The following is a 19,501-nucleotide window of genomic DNA, read 5'->3' as shown; positions in this document are numbered from 1 at the left end:
GGAAACCCCTGAGACACTCTTAAGGAATATGATATAGCTAGTCAGTCAGTTCAGTTGCTCTGTCATGTCTGACTATTTGTGACCCCATGGACTGCAGCACGCCAGGCTTCCCTGTCCATCACCAACTCCCAGAGCTTGCTCAAACGTATGTCCATCAAGTCGGTATTACCATTCCAGCCATCTCATCTCTGTCGTCCCCTTCTCCTCCTGCCTTCAGTCTTTCCCAGTGATATAGCTAAGGCCAGGAAATAATGTATCAAACTATGGGATAGTTTCTCTCTGCATTCGTGTGTGCTAAGTCACTTCAGTCGTGTCTGACTTTTTGCGACCCTATGGACTGTAGCCCACCAGGCTCCTCTGTCCAAGGGATTCTCCAGGCAAGAATACTGGAGTGGGTTGCCGTGCCCTCCTCCAGGGGGTGGATATTCCCAACTGAGGGATTGAACCCCGGTCTTCTGCATTGCAGGCAGATTATTTACCACCTGAGCCACCTGGGAAGCCCCAGTTTCTCTCTAGATACTATAAATCTTCCTTATATGGAATTAAAGGGTGAAAACACAATGGGGTCTCACAGGTTGCAGGGTCATAGGATTTCTCTGTCTTGTAGGTTGTATAGTTATACACTCAGGCTTGGTAAGTCAGAGGGAAACTGAAACTGTGAAGGCCATGAAGGAGCTGGATTTTGAGAGCTCTGTCTACATCACTGGTGTCTTAAACATAGGGTTGTGATAGTACTTTAGAAAATGATTTACTGGTGTTGATATGAACTCTGAACTGCACAGCATACGAGTTTAAAAAGGAAGCCCTTCATTTGACCTTTGGTTTTAGAATGCAGACTCTTTTAAAGTACAACCAGATGATCTAAGCTGGAGTTCTGTGAACAGAACAGCAAATCACGCTCGGTATCATATGACTGTAATTCACCCATTAGTCACTGTAGTTAATTTTGTTGGCTATTCAAGCCCTTTTTTCAGTCCTTTATAGCCCCATTAATGTGGCTTCAGCGTCCTCCAAAGTGTAATTATGTGCATGCATATGCAATGTAGTTGCAAATGCAAATCTGTTAGATATTCACTGTGAAGGGTTTTTTTTTTTTTTTTTTGGACAGTGCTGCATGACTTGTGGAACTTTAGCTCCCAAGCCAGGGATCGAACCTGGACCCTGACAGTGAAAGTGCTGAGCCACTGGATTACCAGGGGATTCATGGAGTTGTTGTTGTTTTTTTTCCTTAATATGTTTTACTCTTCAAAAGACTGTTTTGGTAACTCTAGTCAGCCACTGGTGGAGGCGATGTTTTGTTCATATGCAGATTAGTGGAGCCCAAGGTGCCAGGTTTCATTCTCTCCACCTTCCATTTTTCCTATGATGAGATGAGACACATTCTTCTCAAACATGGTTTACTTTCTTCCTCATCTTTTTGGTATGTCAGTCAAGAAGGTAATGTTCAGTGGTAAAAAGAGAACCTTATTGGCCATCAGAAAACTGATTGGATTCTGTTTCCAGCTTTGTCCCCATCTATTTGCAATTTTGTGGAAGTCCCCTCACCTTTCTGATCTTTACTTTCCACATCTGTAAAGTGGAGGAGTAGGCATTCCCTTGTGGTCCAGTGGTTAGGATTCGGTGCTTTCACTGCTGGGGCCCAGGTTCAATCCCTGGTGGGGGAACTAAGATCCCATGAGCCACATGTCATGGCCAAAAAAGTGCTGAGGGATAGTATCTGTGGCTTTCAGTTTATACTTCAAGCCACATTCTGAATGAGAGTGAGCTGCTTGGCTCTGGGGCTCCATCTCTGCTGGGACCTCAGTGAAGAGAAGTGAAAGTGAAAGTCGCTCAGTCGTGTCTGACTCTTTGTGACCCCATACAGTCTGTGGAATTCTCCAGGCCAGAATACTGGAGTGGGTAGCCTTTCCCTTCTCAAGGGGATCTTCCTAACCCAGGGATCAAACCCAGGTCTCCCGCATTGCAGGCGGATTCTTTACCAGCTGAGCCACAAGGGAAGCCCAAGAGTACTGGAGTGGGTAGGCTGTCCCTTCTCCAGCGGATCTTCCAAAACCAGGAATCAAATGGGGTCTCCTGTATTGTACGCAGATTCTTTACCCACTGAGCTATCAGGGAAGCCCCGGGACCTCAGTACTGCACGTTTTATTTCTTGTGTTCATGCTTTTCTTTTCGGAAAAGGTTCTGTGGCTTAAAAACTTGAAAACCATCAGTTTAGAGAATTTCTGTGTCCCTTTCCTCTTTTATTATGTGACTTGTAAACTGAGGTTTGCTTTACCTGAGGCTCATATACACCTGCTGATAAAGGATAAGAACAGTTAGGCAGTAGCCAAGTGGAAACATGTGCTAGTTTGAGCTGTTTCTTCTCTGCTTTGACGTGTTCTGCTCAGGCATGAAACAAAGCTAGAGGTGATTGTTGTTTTAATTACCCACACTGAAGTTCTCTCTTCTCTTAAACACAGATTACCTACTTATTAACAGTTCTCAGCTTCCATTTGCCTACCTCTGCCATGAGGACTCTGCATGTAGGATTTTTCTAGTTCTTCCCACTCTGCTGACTTTTCTGTGATTAACTGTTGTCTGAGGGCATGTTCCCTAGCACATTTCAAGCATGTCATTCACACTCTGTCCATTGACTATTTCTTCCCTTTCTTCTTTCAGTATGCAAGCTATTTAGACTAGTAGTAGTAATGGCAGCTCACAGACAGTAGGTGTTTATTCTGGGTCAGGAACTGTGCTAAGCGCTTTACAGGCATTGTCTAACCAGTCTCACAACAAACCTTTGAAATATGAACAATCTTTTATCACATGCTACAGATGAAGAAATCAAAACTTGTAAACGGTAAGAAACCTGTCCAATGACATGTAATAACGACAGACCTGGAATCTAGTTCAGGTATGTCTCTGACTCTAGAATCAGAGCTCCTTAAGGTAAGGTCAGACTCTGTCCTTAAACAAATCAGAAACTTTCTTCTTAGAAACCGTATCCTAGAATAGGAAGTTTATCCATCTGTCATGGAAGCATCTATGTGAACAAACTTATTGTTAAAGTGACCAGGAGTCATGAATTTTTTAAAATGAAGATTAAATGAAATTATAATTAATTTCACTAAACTTTAAAGCCTGGGTAATAATATTCTTTTGATGTAAATCAGTTAACATATTGGACACATTTGTCAGAACCTGCTTGGGCTTGAAAAATGACCGTAGTACTTGTATTTATATAATACCAGAGATATCGGTGCTTTCCATCTCATATTTTCTCCTGAATATGTAGAATATTGGTTTGGCCTTGATAGTTGATATTAATATTGTTCCTGACCAGAGTTCTTGTACTCCTTAATCAATAGAAGTTGATAAGAGGCCAGAGGAAAAAATCAGGCAAGGCTTCACAGAGACAGCAAAAAAAGGAGTAGTTTCCCTTGCTTACTCCCTGAAGTGAGGCAAACTGGTCCCTCAGATGGGGTGCGGGCAGGGTCAGGCTGGAGAGGGCCTTAGGTGGTGTGCCCACCCCCTTGGTGGTGCCGTTTGCAGAGATCATGCCGCAGCCCCCCGGCTTTTGCCCCCAACACCTCAGAAGTAGGTTTTTCGTCTTTTTGTATCATGTTGTTCATAATTTGCCCCAACTGCACATGTGTGCAGTTAGTTTACTTTTTAAAAGAATATTTGCCTGCTGTGTGTCTTAGTTGTGTCACACAGGATCTTCAGTCTGTTGCAGCATGCAGGTTCTTTTGTTACGGCATGTGAACTCTTATTGTGGTGTGCAAATTCTTTGTTGAAGCATGCAGGATCTTTAAGTTGCAGTATGTGAGATCTAGTTCCTTGACCAGGAATTGAACCTGAACCCCCTGCATTGGGAGCATGGAGTCTTAACCACTAGAGCACCAGGGAAGTGCCCATGCAGTTATTTTTAGTCCCTTTCAGTTTCTTTGTGTTCTGTTGCTCGAGGGGACATTTGTCCAGGTGTAAGCAGCACAGCAAAGGGTCCCAGCTTCTAGTCTGTTTAAACATGGTCACATATTTTGTATCATAGCCTTTTTAGTAGGCATGAGGTATGAACGTCTGTAACCCTCTGTGCTTCTCCTTTATCCACTTGTAATTACTGGTTCCATGTTTGTCATTCCCATAGTCCATAAACTCCACGGAGGCAGGGATCATGTGCTGCTGCACCTCTGTGTCTCTGGATTCTGCTGGGTACACAGTATCTGTCGGATGAATGATTGAGAGTATGGGGCTCTAGGGTCAGGCCACCAGAACTCACACCCTGGCGCTGCGACTTAACTGACTGTGTGACTTACATCTTTGTGATTTAGTTCCCTCATCTGTTGGGAGGGCAGTAACATACCCAACTGTTGCAGGAAGGGGGGCCCCTTCCAGGCCCCAAAAGTGGGCTCTTGCCTAACACTCAGAAATTAATTGTCTGAGGAGATACAGGTGCTGACAAAACAAGAGACTTTATTGGGAAAGGGTGCTTAGATGGAGAGCAGGAGGATAAGGGAACCCAGAACTGCTCTGCCTCATGGCTTGCAATCTTGGGCTTTTTGGTGATGGGCTTAGTTTCCTGGTTATCTGTGGCCAATCATTCTGACTCAGGTCCTTCCTGGTGATGCACACATTGCTCAGCCAAGATGGATGTCAGGGAGGAGGATTCTGGGAGGTTGTAGGACACGTGGAGTCTCCTTTTGACCTTTCCCAGATTCTTCCGGTGGGTGGTGGCTTGTTAGTTCCGTGTTCCTTACCAGAACTTCCTGTTGTAAAATAACTCACACAAATGGTTACTACATCTGGCACCACCTGGCCAGGGTGGGTGGTTGCAGGCAGTGTTTCCCCTGACACAGTCTCCCTGGGTTGACGATTAAAGAAGATAATACACATAAAAGCAGATAGCAAACACGTTTAAAGGAAAACGTGTGGTCATTGTAAAATAACAGAGTTGAGCTTTTTCAGTCCCTGAACTGCAACACTTTGCATTGACACTTTGTGCATGATAAGTCGCTTCAGTCGGGTCGGACTGTTTGCGACCATGTGGACTGTAGGCCTCGAGCTCCTCTGGTCCATGGGATTCTTCAGGCAAGAACACTGCCATGCTCTTCTCCAGGGGACCTTCCCAACCCAGGGATCCAACCAGCGTGTCTTATTTGTCTCCTGCACTGGCAGGCAGGTTCTTTACCACTAGCGCCACCTGGGAAGCCTGTTGACACTTTAGAGGACAGGATTAGAGACACAGTCTTCAGATTTTGAATTTTTACTAGAATTTGTTGTTTTCCAAACTGTTATATGTCTGTACCATGATGGGTGGATCATGAATTAGCACTGTGATCTGCTCAGAGGGTGGCATTATTTGGATGTGCTGGGTTTCTTTTCTGTAGGGAGCCGCCCACACACATCTCGACCTGACACAATACTTCACGGATCTGAACTTGTTTTGTGAAGGTTGGGTGAGGTCACCCCATGAACAGATTTAATGGCTAGAAATTGTTTGAGGTTTCCTCAGTGTATCTGTGGAATATTCTAAAGAATTAAATTACTCTGTTTTGATAGGATGTGTATTATTTTAGTCCATTGCTCTAGACCCAGTTTATGGGCTCCTCACATCAGCCAGCCCCCTGCCCTAGGCCTTGGCCACTTATCACACTTCTCTTGTCCCCGCAGTGATGCAGCCCAGGGCCCATCCCTAGGGTCCATCTCCTGACGCTGTTGACGGTCTCATACTTTCCCTAAGTATAGGGCTGATCTTAGGCAAGGTCGCTGCTTTGTTCATCAGGGAGCTGCTGAAGCTCTAGCTTCTCCAGAAACCAGATGCGGGGCTCTGGGTAACACCGTCCAGAAGTGTGTGGGAACTCCCCCGCAACTGGACAAGCTGGGACAAGTGAGAGACTGGAGATAAATCGCTTGCCTTTCCTCTTTTCCTGATGGCTGTTTCTATGTGCCTTGGGTCCTATACTGCCTCTCCGGAGAGGACCCATGTGGACAACAACCAGGTGCATCTGCTCCTGAAGCTATGAGCAGTTCAGGATTGGTAACACTCATCTTGTGCTTCCTCTTCCTCCTTCCTTGATTCACCCGTTTCCCTCATCCTGCCCCCCTAGCACTGCAGTGTAGCATTAGAACATATGTTTTGATCAGGCTGTATTTTCTAGGGAACCCAGGCTGACACTTAATATTGAAAATTTATTTATTTTTGTGTTTAATAATATATGGCTTGACTTTTTTTTAAAAGTCAGGTTTATTGAGGTATAGTTGCATATTCAAAATCCAAAATTGCATATTCAAAATTCTCCAAGTCAGGCTTCAACAGTATGTGAACCATGAACTTCCAGATGTTCAAGCTGGTTTTAGAAAAGGCAGAGGAACCAGAAATCAAATTGCCAACATCTGTTGGATCATTGAAAAAGCAAGAGAGTTCCATAAAAACATCTACTTCTGCTTTGTTGACTATGCCAAAGCCTTTGACTATGTAGATCACAACAAACTGTGGAAAATTCTGAAAGAGATAGGAATACCAGACCACCTTAACTGCTGCCTGAGAAATCTGTATGCAGGTCAAGAAGCAACAGTTAGAACCATACATGGAACAATGGACTGATTCCAAATTGGGAAAGAAGCATGTCAAGGCTGTATATTGTCACCTTGCTTATTTAATTTACATGCAGAGTATATCATGTGAAATGACAGGCTGGATGAAGCACAAGGTGGAATCAAGGTTGCTGGGAGAAATATCAGTAACCTCAGATATGCAGATGATATCGCCCTCATGGCAGAAAGCGAAGAACTAAAGAGTCTCTTGATGAAGGTGAAACAGGAGAGTGAAAAAGCTAGCTTAAAACTCAACATTCAAAAAATTAAGATCGTGGCATCTGGTCCCATCACTTCATGGCAAATAGATGGGGAAACAATGGAAACAATCAGAGATTTTACTTTTTTGGGCTCCAGAATCACTGCAGATGGTGACTGCAGCCATGAAATTAAAAGATGCTTGCTCCTTGGAAGAAAAGCTATGACCAACCTAGACAGCATATTAAAAAGCAGAGACATTACTTTGCCAACAAAGGTCCATCTCATCAAAGCTATGGTTTTTTCAGTAGTCATGTATAGATGTGAGAGTTGGACTCTAAAGAAAGCTGAGTGCTGAAGAATTGATGCTTCTGAACTGTGGTGCTGAGAGTCCCTTGGACTGCAAGGAGATCCAACCAGTCCATCTTAAAGGAAATCAGTCCTGAATATTCATTGGAAGGACTGATGCTGAAGCTGAAGCTCCAATACTTTGGCCACCTGATGCAAAGAACTGACTTATTGGAAAAGACCCCGATGCTGGGGAAGATTGAAGGTGGGAGGAGAAGGGGACGACAGAGGATGAGATGGTTGGATGGCATCACAGACTCAATGGACATGAATTTGAGCAAGCTCTGGGCGTTGGTGATGGACAGGGAAGCTTGGCGTGCTGGGGTCTGAAAGAGTCGGATATGACTCAGCGACCGAACTGAATTGCATGTAGTAGTGAAAGTGGCTCAGTCACGTCCGACTGTTTTTGACCCCATGGACTGTACAGTCCGTGGAATTCTCCAGGCCAGAATACTGGAGTAGGGATCCTCCTTCTGCAAGGGATCTTTCCAACCCAGGGATCGAAGCCAGGTCTCCCTCATTGTAGGTGGGTTCTTTTACCAGCTGAGCCACCGGGGAAGCATATAGTAAAACTTTGTCTAGCTTTGACAAACATACAGTCATGTAAGCACCGCCCTGCAGTCAAAATGCAGATCATGTCTGTCCAAAAAGTTCCCTTGTGGTCCTTTGTCATCAGTCCCCTCCTCTCACCCCTGCATCACCTGGAAACCATTGATCTGCTTTCTTTCCCTATAGTTTTGTCTTTTGCAGAAGGTCGCATTAATGGAATCATATACTACACAGCCTTTTGAGTCTGGTGTCTTCAACTTTGCAAAATGAGGTTCATCCATGTTTTTGCCTAAGTCAGTAGTTTTTTCTTTCACCAGTTAGTAGATATTTGATTATTTTCAATTTTTGGTGATTATGAATAAGTTTTTTTTATAAATGTTCATGTATATTGTTTGTATACAAAGGTCCATCTAGTCAAAGCTATGGTTTTTCCAGTAGTCATGTATGGATGCAAGAGTTGGATTGTAAAGAAAGGTGAGCGCTGAAGAATTGATGCTTTTGAACTGTGGTGTTGGAGAAGACTCTTGAGAGTCCCTTGGACTCCCAGGAGATCCAACCAGTCCATTCTAAAGAAAATCAGTCCTGAATATTCATTGGAAGGACTGATGCTGAAGCTGAAGCTCCAATACTTTGGCCACCTGATGCAAAGAACTGACTCATTTGAAAAGACCTGGATGCTGGGAAAGATTGAAGGTGGAGAAGAAGGGGACGACAGAGGATGAAATGGTTGGATGGCATCACCGACTTGATGGACAGAGTTTGAGTAAACTCTGGGAGTTGGGGATGGACAGGGAGGCGTGGCATGCTGCAGTCCATGGGGTCGCAAAGAGTCAGACACAACTGAACTGAACTGAACATTTTTATTTACTTTATGACTGAGATTTCTAGGTCATGTGGTAAGTGTTATGCTTAACCTTTTTTTTTTTTAATTTACACATTTAATTGGCTTTATTTATTGAGCAGCAGATTCCCCGACTGCCCCTCCCAGTCTACAATGGTGGCTAGATGACATCATTAGATAGCAATACCGATTTAAGACTCTCTGATAGAGAACAGAACATCCCCCCATTTGGGGAAGGGGTGAGGAGGAATGGATTGGGAGTTTGAGATAAATAGATGCAAACTGTTATATATAGAATGGATAAACAACAAGGTTCTGATATATATGTGTGTGTGTATGTATATATATATATAGAGAGAGAGAGAGAGAAAGAGAGTACAGGTAACTACATTCAATATTCTGTAATAAACCATAATGGAAAAGACTATGAAAAAATATATATCTTTAACTGAATGGGGGCTTCCCAGGTGCTGCTAGTGTTAATAGAACCCGGCTGCCAATGCAGGAGACATAAGTGACACAGGTTTGACCCTGGGTCGGGAAGATCCCCTGGAGAAGGAAATGGCAACTCACTCCAGTATTCTTGCCTGGAGAATCCCGTGGACAGAGGAGACTTGTGAGCTATATAGTCCACAGGGTTGCAAAGAATCAGACATGACTGAAGCGACTTAGCATGCATTCATAACTGAGTCACTTTGCTGTACATCAGAAACTAACATGTTGTAAATCAACGATATCTCAATTAAAAAAAAGGAACGTCAGTTTAAAAGCAATCTATGCAGAATTCTAAATATAACAGGTGCTTATGCTCCTCAAGGAAGGGCAAGCTAGACGAATAAGTAGTTTGCTCTCTATACCTCAGCTGCTGAGAAGCAATTCTGTTACAGGCTCTACAGCCCATGATTTTGAAGGCAAGGTTGCTACTATTGCATTTCTTTCAAAGCCCATAGTACATAGATTTTCTTTCTTTTCGTATATTCTGGATTAGAAACTGGTGCTTCAATATACGGCCTTCCCAGGTGGCTCAGTGGTAGAGAATCCGCCTGCCAATGCAGGAGACTTGGGTTCAACTCCTGGATTGGGAAGATCCCCTGGAGAAGGAAATGGCAATGACTATCTGTGTGGACATTTCAGTACAAGCATTGTACTGGTCTGATACTATATGTTTACCTTTTAATAACTATCAAACTGTTTATCCAAGTGGTTGTAATATTTTGCATGTCCCCCAACAATGTAGGAACATTGCTTTGCACCTGCCAGAACTTAGTGTTGTCAGCTGTTGTCTTTAATTCCAGCCATTCAGTGGGTGCGTAGTGTGGTATTTGATTCTCGGTTTAATTTGCATTTCTCTAATGAATAGTGATCCTGAGTATCTTTTCATATGCTCCTTTGCCAGCTGTATCTTTTCTGGTGAAATGCACTGACTGACTTGTAAAAGAAGATTCAGGTTCACTTCTATCAGAGCAGTGGTCTGATAAATATAATTCAACTATGACAGTGTATCACTGACTAAACATTTCTACCTTTTAAAAACAATCCCACTCAGTCCCCGATATACTTATTCATTCATGAGTTTGTTTTATTCATCAAATGTTCGCTGGGTACATTCTGTAAGACTTAAGGAATTTTTTTTTTTTTTTTTAGTTGGGACAGTCTCAGGACAGTGCTGTGTTAGGAGGAAGAGCTGCTTTCTAATGGAAACATGAATCAGCATAATATATTTAGGGAACTGTAGGTTACGCTGACTGGGGCTTCCCAGGTGGTGCTAGTGGTAAAGAACTCGCCTGCCAATGCAGGAGACTTAAGAGACCTGGGTTCCATCCCTGAGTCAGGAAGATCCCCTGAAGGAAGGCATGGCTGCCCACTCCAGTATTCCTCCCTGGAGAATCCCATGGACAGAGAAGCCTGGCAGGCTACAGTCCATAAGGTCACACAGAGTTGGACACAACTGAAGTGACTTAGTACAAACACACACACACAGGTTACTCTGATTACTCCTGTCTAATGAGCTAATTAAAAATTCCAACAGCAGAACCTAAAACAGGTTCTCACCCTGCCCCTACATTCCAGGTTGCTTATCTCCAGAGACAAATGTAATTGACTTCAGCCACGGCAGGGCAGAGAACCAGGGTGCTGGATACAGTCTGTGTATCTATCTAGGCATCAGTATGGAGCAGCCTCTCTCTCTGTGACACAGCCTGTAGGATACAGAAGAGGTTGGGGGGGCAGGGATGTCCCCAGCTATCTGAATTATCTATCAAAAGACTCTGGTCTAAAGCCATGTGCTTCACTTCCTAGTCTCTGACTGAGAGTCTTATCACTCATTAAATATCTAGTTTCGACACCACCAGTTGTCTATTTTCCTAGCCCAGATAGAAATCGAAAGGTAGAAAGGGGCAGAGCTGGGTTATTGTTAGAAGCAGCTGTCACAACAGAGGTAGCATCTGGACACCAAGTTAACAGAGCATCTACAAAACAAAAGGCAGAATAATGGATATTCAGAATTACAAGATTCCCAAGTCATGGAACAAAAAGGTTCTGTTTCCTTCCATCCCCCATATTATCTTTTAAAGAAGTTAGATAAATGTGCTACATTTTTATGAAGATTTATATGCAGACTGATTCAAAATAAGTTTTAACATTTGAAGGGACAGCTCTCTTTTTATGTTAACATTCATTTGCAGAGGATTCCTCATGTCTCTAGGATGCCAGGTGAAGAGAAATACCACTCTCTTCAGTTATGTTTGTTTCCCCAAGTATTTTCTGTTGTTGGCCTGTGACAGATCTCCGGGAACAAGCGACTTCTAACTGACAGGGAGAGTGATGCAGCTGTGAGTCACCTGGAGACGTATCTTTGAGTTATTGACAGGGTGAAGATGAGTGTTTCAGACATCTGTCTTAGACATCTCCCACCTCCTCTGAGTACATCTAAATCTGCATAGATTGGGAAGGTCCCTGTAAGGCACAAAGCTCTGAAAGACACATGTTCCTGAGAAACCAGGCATTTCATGCTGCGGGGAGATTGCCACGATTGATTTGCTTCTGTGCTTATTTTTATTTAGTTATTTTTCTTATGCTTTTGGGGGAGGATTTCAAGGGGAAAGGCTTGGTTAATCAAAATCCTCTTTCAAAGCACATTTTCATTGTTGGACCACACAAGGCCCCTCTTTGGCTTTTATGTCTGTATATTTATGGCTGTCTCTATTTACTTACTCCCTTATCTTCCTTTCCTCCCCTCAGAGTCAGTCTTTATAATGTATTTGATGCTTATCTTTGGATTTAAATTTCTCTGTAAAACACACAGAATCATTTTGTGTGCTAATCTATTTTCAAGTGATGTAAATGTGTGGTAGATCTTATTCTGTTTTTTATTTTTTCATGCAGTGCCATCTTTTAAAAAAAATATTGATTTATTTGGCTGCTCCAGGTCTTAGTTGTGGCCCTTGGGATCTTTGATCTCTAGTTTCCTGACCAGAAATCAAATCTGGGCCCCCTGCATTGGGAAGTGTAGTGTTAGCCACTGGACCACCAGGGAAGTCCGAGTGCTGTCTTTTTAAAGATCGCCTCACATTGCTGTTCCTATGTCCAGTTCATTACCCTTCATTGCTGCATAGTAGTCTCTGCATCTACCATGGTTTACAGATCCCTTCCCTAAAGATAAAATTGATGTGATTGCCTGCCCCTGTGATTGGTGCTATAATGAACAGTCTCATGGGTGACTGTTAGGACTTGTGCAAGTGTTGTTATGGGAGTATTTTCCCAGGAATAAGGTAGTTGGGCCATAGGATGTATGCCTATTTTATCTGACTGCCAACTGTTCTCCAGAATGACTTGCCCTGTCTACGCCTCTACCAGCAATGCATGAGAATATTTTTATTTATTTACCACCCGTCGGTATATAGCATGGTGGCTCAGCTGGTAAAGAATCCGCCTGCAATGCGGGAGACCTTGATTTCAATCCCTGGGTTGGGAAGATCCGCTGGAGAAGGGAATGGCTACCCACTCCAGTATTATGGCCTGGAGAATTCCATGGACTGTATAGTCCATGGGGTTGCGAAAAGTCAAACATGACTGAGCAACTTTCACTTTGACTTTCTTTCCAGCTTTCTGATTGCTTATTCAAATTTATAAGCATAAAGTGGTATTTTACCATTTTAATTTGCATTTCCCTGGTTTCTAATTATTTTTAGCATCTCTTTGTATATTTGCTAGCCTTTCAGGTCTTCAATTCTTTGAACTATAATTTAGCCCTTTGGAAGTTTTCTATGGGAGATTTCTCTTTCTTACTAATTTGCAAAAGTTCCTGTATAACCTGTGGTTCTCAAACTTTAACGTGCACAGGAATCATGTTAAGATATACATTATAATTCAGTAAGAGTGGGGTGGGGCTTAAGGCTGTGCATTTCTAACAAGCTCCCAGATGATGCAGAAGCCTGTGGTCCTGAACCACAATGTGATTAACAAGGTTCTACGTGTTAGTTTGGGGGCTTCCCAGGTGGCTCAGTGGTTAAGAATCCACCTACCAAGCAGGAGATATGGGTTCAATCCCTGGGTCAGGAAGATCCCCTGGAGAAGGAAGTAGCAACCCGCTCCAGTTTTCTTGCCTGGGAAATCCCATGGACAGAGGAGCCTGGCGGGCTACAGTCCCTAGAGTTGCAAAAGAATTGACTAAAACGACAATGTTTGAGGCTTTGAGAAAGTCTGTCCTTCCAAAGTTGCCAAGTGTGTGTCACCTTTATTTGGATTTAATATAATCAAACACATCAATGTTTTGCCTTGTGATTAATACTATTTGGGAGCTATTTAATAAGTCCTTTGTCATCCCTGGTTCACAGTGATTTTCTTCTCTATTTTTCTTTTTTAACTTTGTACTTTCATTTCACATTTAAGGATTTAAATCCATCTGAAGTTACCTTTGTATTAGGTATAAATTAGGTAATCAATTTTAATTTTTCTCCTTATAATGAGCTTGCTTTCTCAGACTCAGTAGTTCATTGTTTCTCTATTGATTTGTGATACTGCCTTTGTCTTATTTTAAGTTCCCAGGTACACATGTGTGTGTCTGCACTCTGCTTTCCATTCTGTTTCCTTGGTTCACATGTTTATTCCTATAATAGTATTGCACTGTTTTGTATTTATAGCTTTGAAGTATATTTCAGTATCTGGAAGAGTAACTCTTCCACCTGTTCTTCTTTTTCAAATATGACTTAGATATTTGTGAATCTTTATCCTTTTTAGAAAAATTTTGAAATAAATTTCTTAAGTTCCTCAAAATTCTAGCTGAACTTTTGAATGGAATTGTGTTGACTTTAGAGATTAATTTGGGGGAGAAGTGATAGTTTTACAGTTTTAAGTTCTGTAATTTGTAAACAGGGACATTTTGCTATTTATTCAGATCATTCCTGTTTTTAAATAGAATTTAAAGTTTTTCTCCTTAAAATCTTCTGGATTGCCTGAGTTATGTTAATTACAAGTACTTTTTGTTTTTGTTGTTTTTGTTGCTCTTGAGAACAATATTTTCTGTTGTGTTTTCTAGTTGATTATTTTTGATATAGAGAAATATTAATAATTTTTGTAAGTTCATCTTATATCTTGTTAAGTTTCCTCCATGTCTTTTCATGATTTGATAGCTCATTTCTTTTTATCACTGAATAATATTACGTGGTATGGATATACTACAGCTTGTTTGCCCATTCCACTTCAGAGGGACATCTTGGTTGCTCTCAAGTTTTGGCAAATATAAACAAAGCTGCTATAAACACTCTTGTGTAGGTTTTTGTGTAGATATAAGTTTTCAACTCATTTGGGTAAATACTTAGGAACACAATTACTGGATCATATGGTAAGAATATGTTTAGTTTTATAAGAAACTGCTGAACTATCTTCCAAAGTAGCTATATCATTTTGCAACTACTATTCCCACCAATAATGAATGAAAGTTGCCATTGCTCCACATCGTTATCAGCATTTGATGCTGTTAGTTTTGAATTTTAGATGTTCCAACAGGTGTGTAGTAGGATCTCACTGTTGTTTTAATTCTCTAATGACATATGATGAATGTCTTTCGTAGGCTTATTTACTGTCTGTATGTCTTCTTTAGTAAAATGTCTGCCTAGACCTTTTGCACATTCTTAAATGGGGTTGTTTGTTTTCTTATTGTTGAGGTTTAAGAATTCTTTGTGGATTTTAGATAAAAGTTCTTTATCAGATATATATTTTGCAAATGCTTTTCTCCCAGGCTGTGTTTTATATTTTTATTCTTTGAAGTGTCTTTTGCAGACAGCAGTTTTTAGTTTTAATGATGTCCAACTTACCAATTTTTAAAAACTTAATTCATTTATTTATTTATTGGGTCTTTGTTGCTGTTTGAGGGCTTTCTCTAGTTGTAGAGGGTTGGGGAGCTATTCTCTGGTCGCAGTGCAGGGACTTCTCATTGTGGTGGCTTCTCTTGTTTCAGAGTATGGGCTGTAGTACCTCTAGCTGGAGCTGACGGACTCTAGAGCTTGGGCTCAGTAGTTGTGGCACACAGGCTTAGTTGCTGCACAGCATGTGGAATCTTTCCAGACCAGGGATTGAACCTGTAATCCCCTGCATGGGCAGGCAGATTCTTATCCACTGTACCATCAGGGCAGTCCTACCAATTTTTATTTTCCTAGATTATGCTTTGATGTTGTATTTAAAAACTCATTGCCAAGCATAAGGTGCCTTAGATTTTTTTTTCTTGTTTTCTTCTGGAAGTTTTATAGTTTTGCTTTTTACATTTATGTGTAAGATTCACTGTGAGTTAATTTGGTGAAAGACATAAGGACAGTGTCTTGATTAAATTTTTTTTGCGTTGGATGTTCATTTGTTCTATCACCTTTTTTTTTTTTTTTTAAGAGTACTCTTTCTCCATTGAATTGCTTTTGCTCCTTTGTCACAGATCGGCTGACTGTATTTGTGTGGGTCTATTTTTTGGTTCTGTAATAGTTCCGTTGACCTGTCTGTTTATTCTTACACCACTGTCACAATCTTGATTACTGTGGCTAGTTTTTAATTTATGTTTTATATCTTTGTATTTCTAAAAAAGGATTTCAGAGCGATTGTAATGTCAGTTGCACTGGAAACAAGGTAATTAAAAAGAAAAAGAAAAAGAAAAAAAATTGTAAAAAATTACACTATTGATCCTTCTGGCAGTGGCTCCATTCTTTTCAAAAGCTAGAATATTCAGAAATATTACAGTAGAGTATGGGCAGGCCTGAAGACTTTTAACCTGATGTTATTTCTCTGATAATATTAAAAATTATAGTTTAGACAGAAAAATTCTGAGGTTAGATTATCCTTATTGTTTTCCTTTGAGTTTGTGGTGATCAGTTACTTAGTTAATATTGCATTAGATAGTTACATACATTTTGTTGGAGACATGGTAATACTTCAGCTATTTTAAGAATTGATCCAGTAACAAATCTTTGTTGAAATATGCATAGTTGCAAGTCTGACCACATATTTTTGGATTTTCTTTTTAGGTCAATGATGCCTTCCTTCATGTCACACAGCGTAAATCCACAGGCAAGGTGCTTCTCTCCCTTAAATAAATTTTCACTTCAGCAAACTCAGCATGTCTAAATCCAAACTCATCATCTTTCCAAAGAAACCTGATTTCCCATCCATGTTTTTTTCCATATTACCACCTTCCTTATTAATCCAGTTTCAAGATCTTTTAGAGTCATCTTTTATTCTGTTTTCTTATTCCTAGATAGTGTGATCATGTACTTTATTGTCCAGACTTGGACACAGTTGAGAGTGAAAGGATGCTGTTAGTAATTACACCAGGAGAACAGGTGTCCCAAGATGTATGATCACCTATTCATAACGCATCCATGGCCAAGTTTTGTCATCTCCACCTCTAAAAGTCTTACACACCACATCCTCTTTTCCATTCTGACTAATCATGTCATACCTGCTAATTCCAGTGACCTCCTAACTAACTTTCCTACCTTTAATCTACCCCCTCCCTCTCCATTCTTGTTATATGTTATTGCCTTGGTGACCTTCCCAAAGTGCAGCTACAATTGTGTGTTGTCTCAGAACCCTACAATGGCTCACCATTGTCTCCATGGTGGTGTTCGGACTCCTTGAGCGAGCATTTCACCATGACCAGGATTTTGCCCCTCTCTGCTTTCCGGCCCATATTGGACAGCAGCGTTGGTCTCTCAGTGTACACTGAGATTGCTTGTCTCCTCCACCTTCCTCTTCTCAAGCTATTTCCTCTTCTCCCTTATCTTTGTTAAACATAAGCCTTCCTGGCCTCTGAAACCTACCTCTGCCACGAGCTTGCTCCCTCAGGTGTGTGGCCATCTCGTCTCTACTTTCCTATAGCACCTCCCTCAGGCTGTGTCACATTCTGCCTTGTACCAGCAGGAGTGGCATGTATCATTTTCTCCTGAAAAGTGGATGTTATAGTCTCCACCTCACAAAGTTATTCTGAGCAATACATGCAGTGATTGGGCAAAGCACCGGCACACAGTAGGTGATTAGCACTTGCTAGTTACTTTAGTTCTTTCTTTCTTCCTTTCCCAAGATAGCATAAGTTCCTAGAGAGCAGGTACCATGTCTGAGTCACCTTTGTACCACACACACACCTAGCACAGTGAGTTACCCTTGAACTGAATTGAATTTGAATGATCTGAAAGTCTTAAATTGTGGGATTAAATTAAGAACATGTTACCTTGGGAACAGCCCACATGTTCACCAACAGACCAATGTATATACATACAGTGGAGTACTATTCAACCTTGAAAAAGAAGGAAATTCTGACACATTCAGAACGTGGATGAACTTTGAGAACATTGTGCAAATTGAAGTAAGCCAGTCCCAAGAGGCCAAATACTGTTTAATTCCACTTATGTGAAGTACCTAGAAATGTCAGATTCCTAGAAACAGAAAGTAAAATTGTGCTTGCCAGGGCCTGGGGTAGGGGGGAGGAAATGGGGAGTTATTGTTTAATGGGTCTGAAGTTCCAGTTTGGGAAGACGAGAAAGTTTTGGAGATGAACAGTGGCTGCAAAACAATGTAAACATAGTTAATGCCACTGACCTGTTCACTTAAAAATGGCTAAAAGGGCAAATTTCATATTGCATATATTTTACCAAAATAAAAAATAAAAGAATATATTACCCTCACATCTGAGTGACTTTATTCAGAGAAGAGAGCAGAGAGTAAGGAGAGTGACTAGCTTAGGTTGAAGGATGCTCCTGTCTTTGCCTGCGTCCTGGTCTGTGGGGAGAGGTCCTTTCTGTTTTGGTTATAAACATTGTTCTCCAATCCTCCTTATTGCCACTCAAAAGGAGGGAAGTAAGATGGGGGCAAAAACACACACCCGATACCACTGGAATGGAGGTACTTCTACTTGGTTTTGATGAGCTCCAGTTCCAATAAGCATGGTAAGAAGCTTTGTTTTCTTTTTCTAACCATTTATCAGAAGTTAAAGAAAACAGAAAACCATATAAGATGCTGTTGAAGTATGCTTACAAGCAGGTATGATACGATCATTAAACCAAGCAGTGAATTGACAACTAGATGAAATAGACAAATTGCTTGAAAGATGTAAAATAAGAAATTCAACATAAGAAACAGAAAATTGGAAAGAGGCTTTGTTTTCTGATAAATATCCAGGCCATTCAAAAACACCCATCTTCACAGGGTTTCCTCACCAAAAAGCTTTTGGAAAAACTGAATTATGAAATAGAAAGTGAACATTTAGGGAGATAATTTAAAACTGAGAAATTAGTAGAAGGAAGGGGGAGGGGGATGAGATCAGGGACCCACCATGTGTCTGTTGTGGGCCCACGTGGAGCTGCCATGAGAGCCAGAGCTCAAACTTCTTCCATGCCTGGCTGCCCATTTCAGTCTCTGGGGGCTGCATGCTCTGTGGTTCCATTGAATGACAAGGCTCTCTTCGCCTGCATTCTCCCCACACTTACTTCTTAACATGAGCTAATTTTGTATTTAAATGAAATTTAGTTTTCAAAAATATCAAGACACCAAATTTAGAATTTTCTGATACCCTTTGGGATAATTGAAAGACATGCTGGATAGACCCCAGGAGAGAAGGAAGACAAATTAAGATTGAGAAAACTGTACAACCTCTCCCCCTCCCCCAGGCAGCTCCCTTTCCCACTGTTCAGAGCTGATCAGTAGATGTCACTAGTAATAAAGATCGATTGTCTCCAGCTCACTAATGTCAAAATGACTTAGATCGAAAGAGGCAGTCATTAAGGAGAGTGAGTTTCTTCGGGTTTAACAAGTATTGGTTAGAACCCCTAATGACCTGTTCTCTGCTTGCCTGTGTTCCTGCTTCATTGGAATGATTTGATTTGAAAGCATTTGACTCACATTTTAGTCATCGTTTGGTTGTTCCACCATCTGAGCCATTAGTTAGTCTGAAAAAAGAATCAGTGCAGCTCCAAGTGACAGCATTTATTCTATATTCACAGACTTTTCCCAGCTCCCCATTGTAGGCTGGCTGCTGAAGAAATCACTCCCACACAGCTCCCTCTTCTTTTTCTCTAACTGTGGGTCTATCCACCCGCACACACTTCTTTCGACAACAGAAGTGGGATTTTGTGCTGTTAGCTGTGGGGTAATCCTGTCTGCATATCACCCGTGTATTTGTCCCTGCTCCTTCCTCTGCAGTCTGCATGGCTATAGAAAGCTATCTTTTCTGTTGGAACTAGGGTTGTTGTTGTTCAGTCGCTAAGTCGTGTCTGACTCCTTGCGACCGCAGGGACTGCAGTACACCAGTTTCCCTGACCTTCACTCTCTCCTGGAGTTTGCTCAAACTCATGTCCATCGAGTCAGTGATGCCATCCAACCATCTCATGCTCTGTCACCCCCTTCTCCTCCTGCCCTCAATCCTTCACAGCATCAGGATCTTTTCCTATGAGTTGGCTCTTAGCATCAGGTGGCCAAAGTATTAGAGCTTCAGCTTCAGCATCAGTCCTTCCAATGAAT

The 19,501-nt window shown here is 41.6% G+C and overlaps 1 protein-coding gene and 1 non-coding gene across 3 annotated transcripts in view; both read left to right on the top strand.

Moving 5' to 3' along the window:
• The window catches only part of LOC129653268 (quinone oxidoreductase-like protein 2), a 42,708-nt gene extending 25,442 nt beyond the window's left edge, over positions 1-17,266 (top strand). For both annotated transcript variants that reach the window (XM_055582753.1, XM_055582752.1), the window contains exon 10: positions 16,015-17,266. In XM_055582753.1, coding sequence (XP_055438728.1) covers positions 16,015-16,083 — 69 coding nt within the window. In that variant the 3' untranslated portion in view covers positions 16,084-17,266. The remainder of the gene's footprint in view (positions 1-16,014) is intronic.
• TRNAE-UUC (transfer RNA glutamic acid (anticodon UUC)) lies at positions 1,593-1,664 on the top strand. Its single transcript has one exon. It is a non-coding gene; the product is annotated as a tRNA-Glu (tRNA).
• Positions 17,267-19,501: the final 2,235 nt, after the last annotated feature.

Source organism: Bubalus kerabau, chromosome 5 (genome assembly GCF_029407905.1).
Source record: "Bubalus kerabau isolate K-KA32 ecotype Philippines breed swamp buffalo chromosome 5, PCC_UOA_SB_1v2, whole genome shotgun sequence".
Taxonomy (NCBI): Eukaryota; Metazoa; Chordata; class Mammalia; order Artiodactyla; family Bovidae; genus Bubalus; species Bubalus kerabau.
This window is presented reverse-complemented; position numbering and strand designations above follow the sequence as displayed.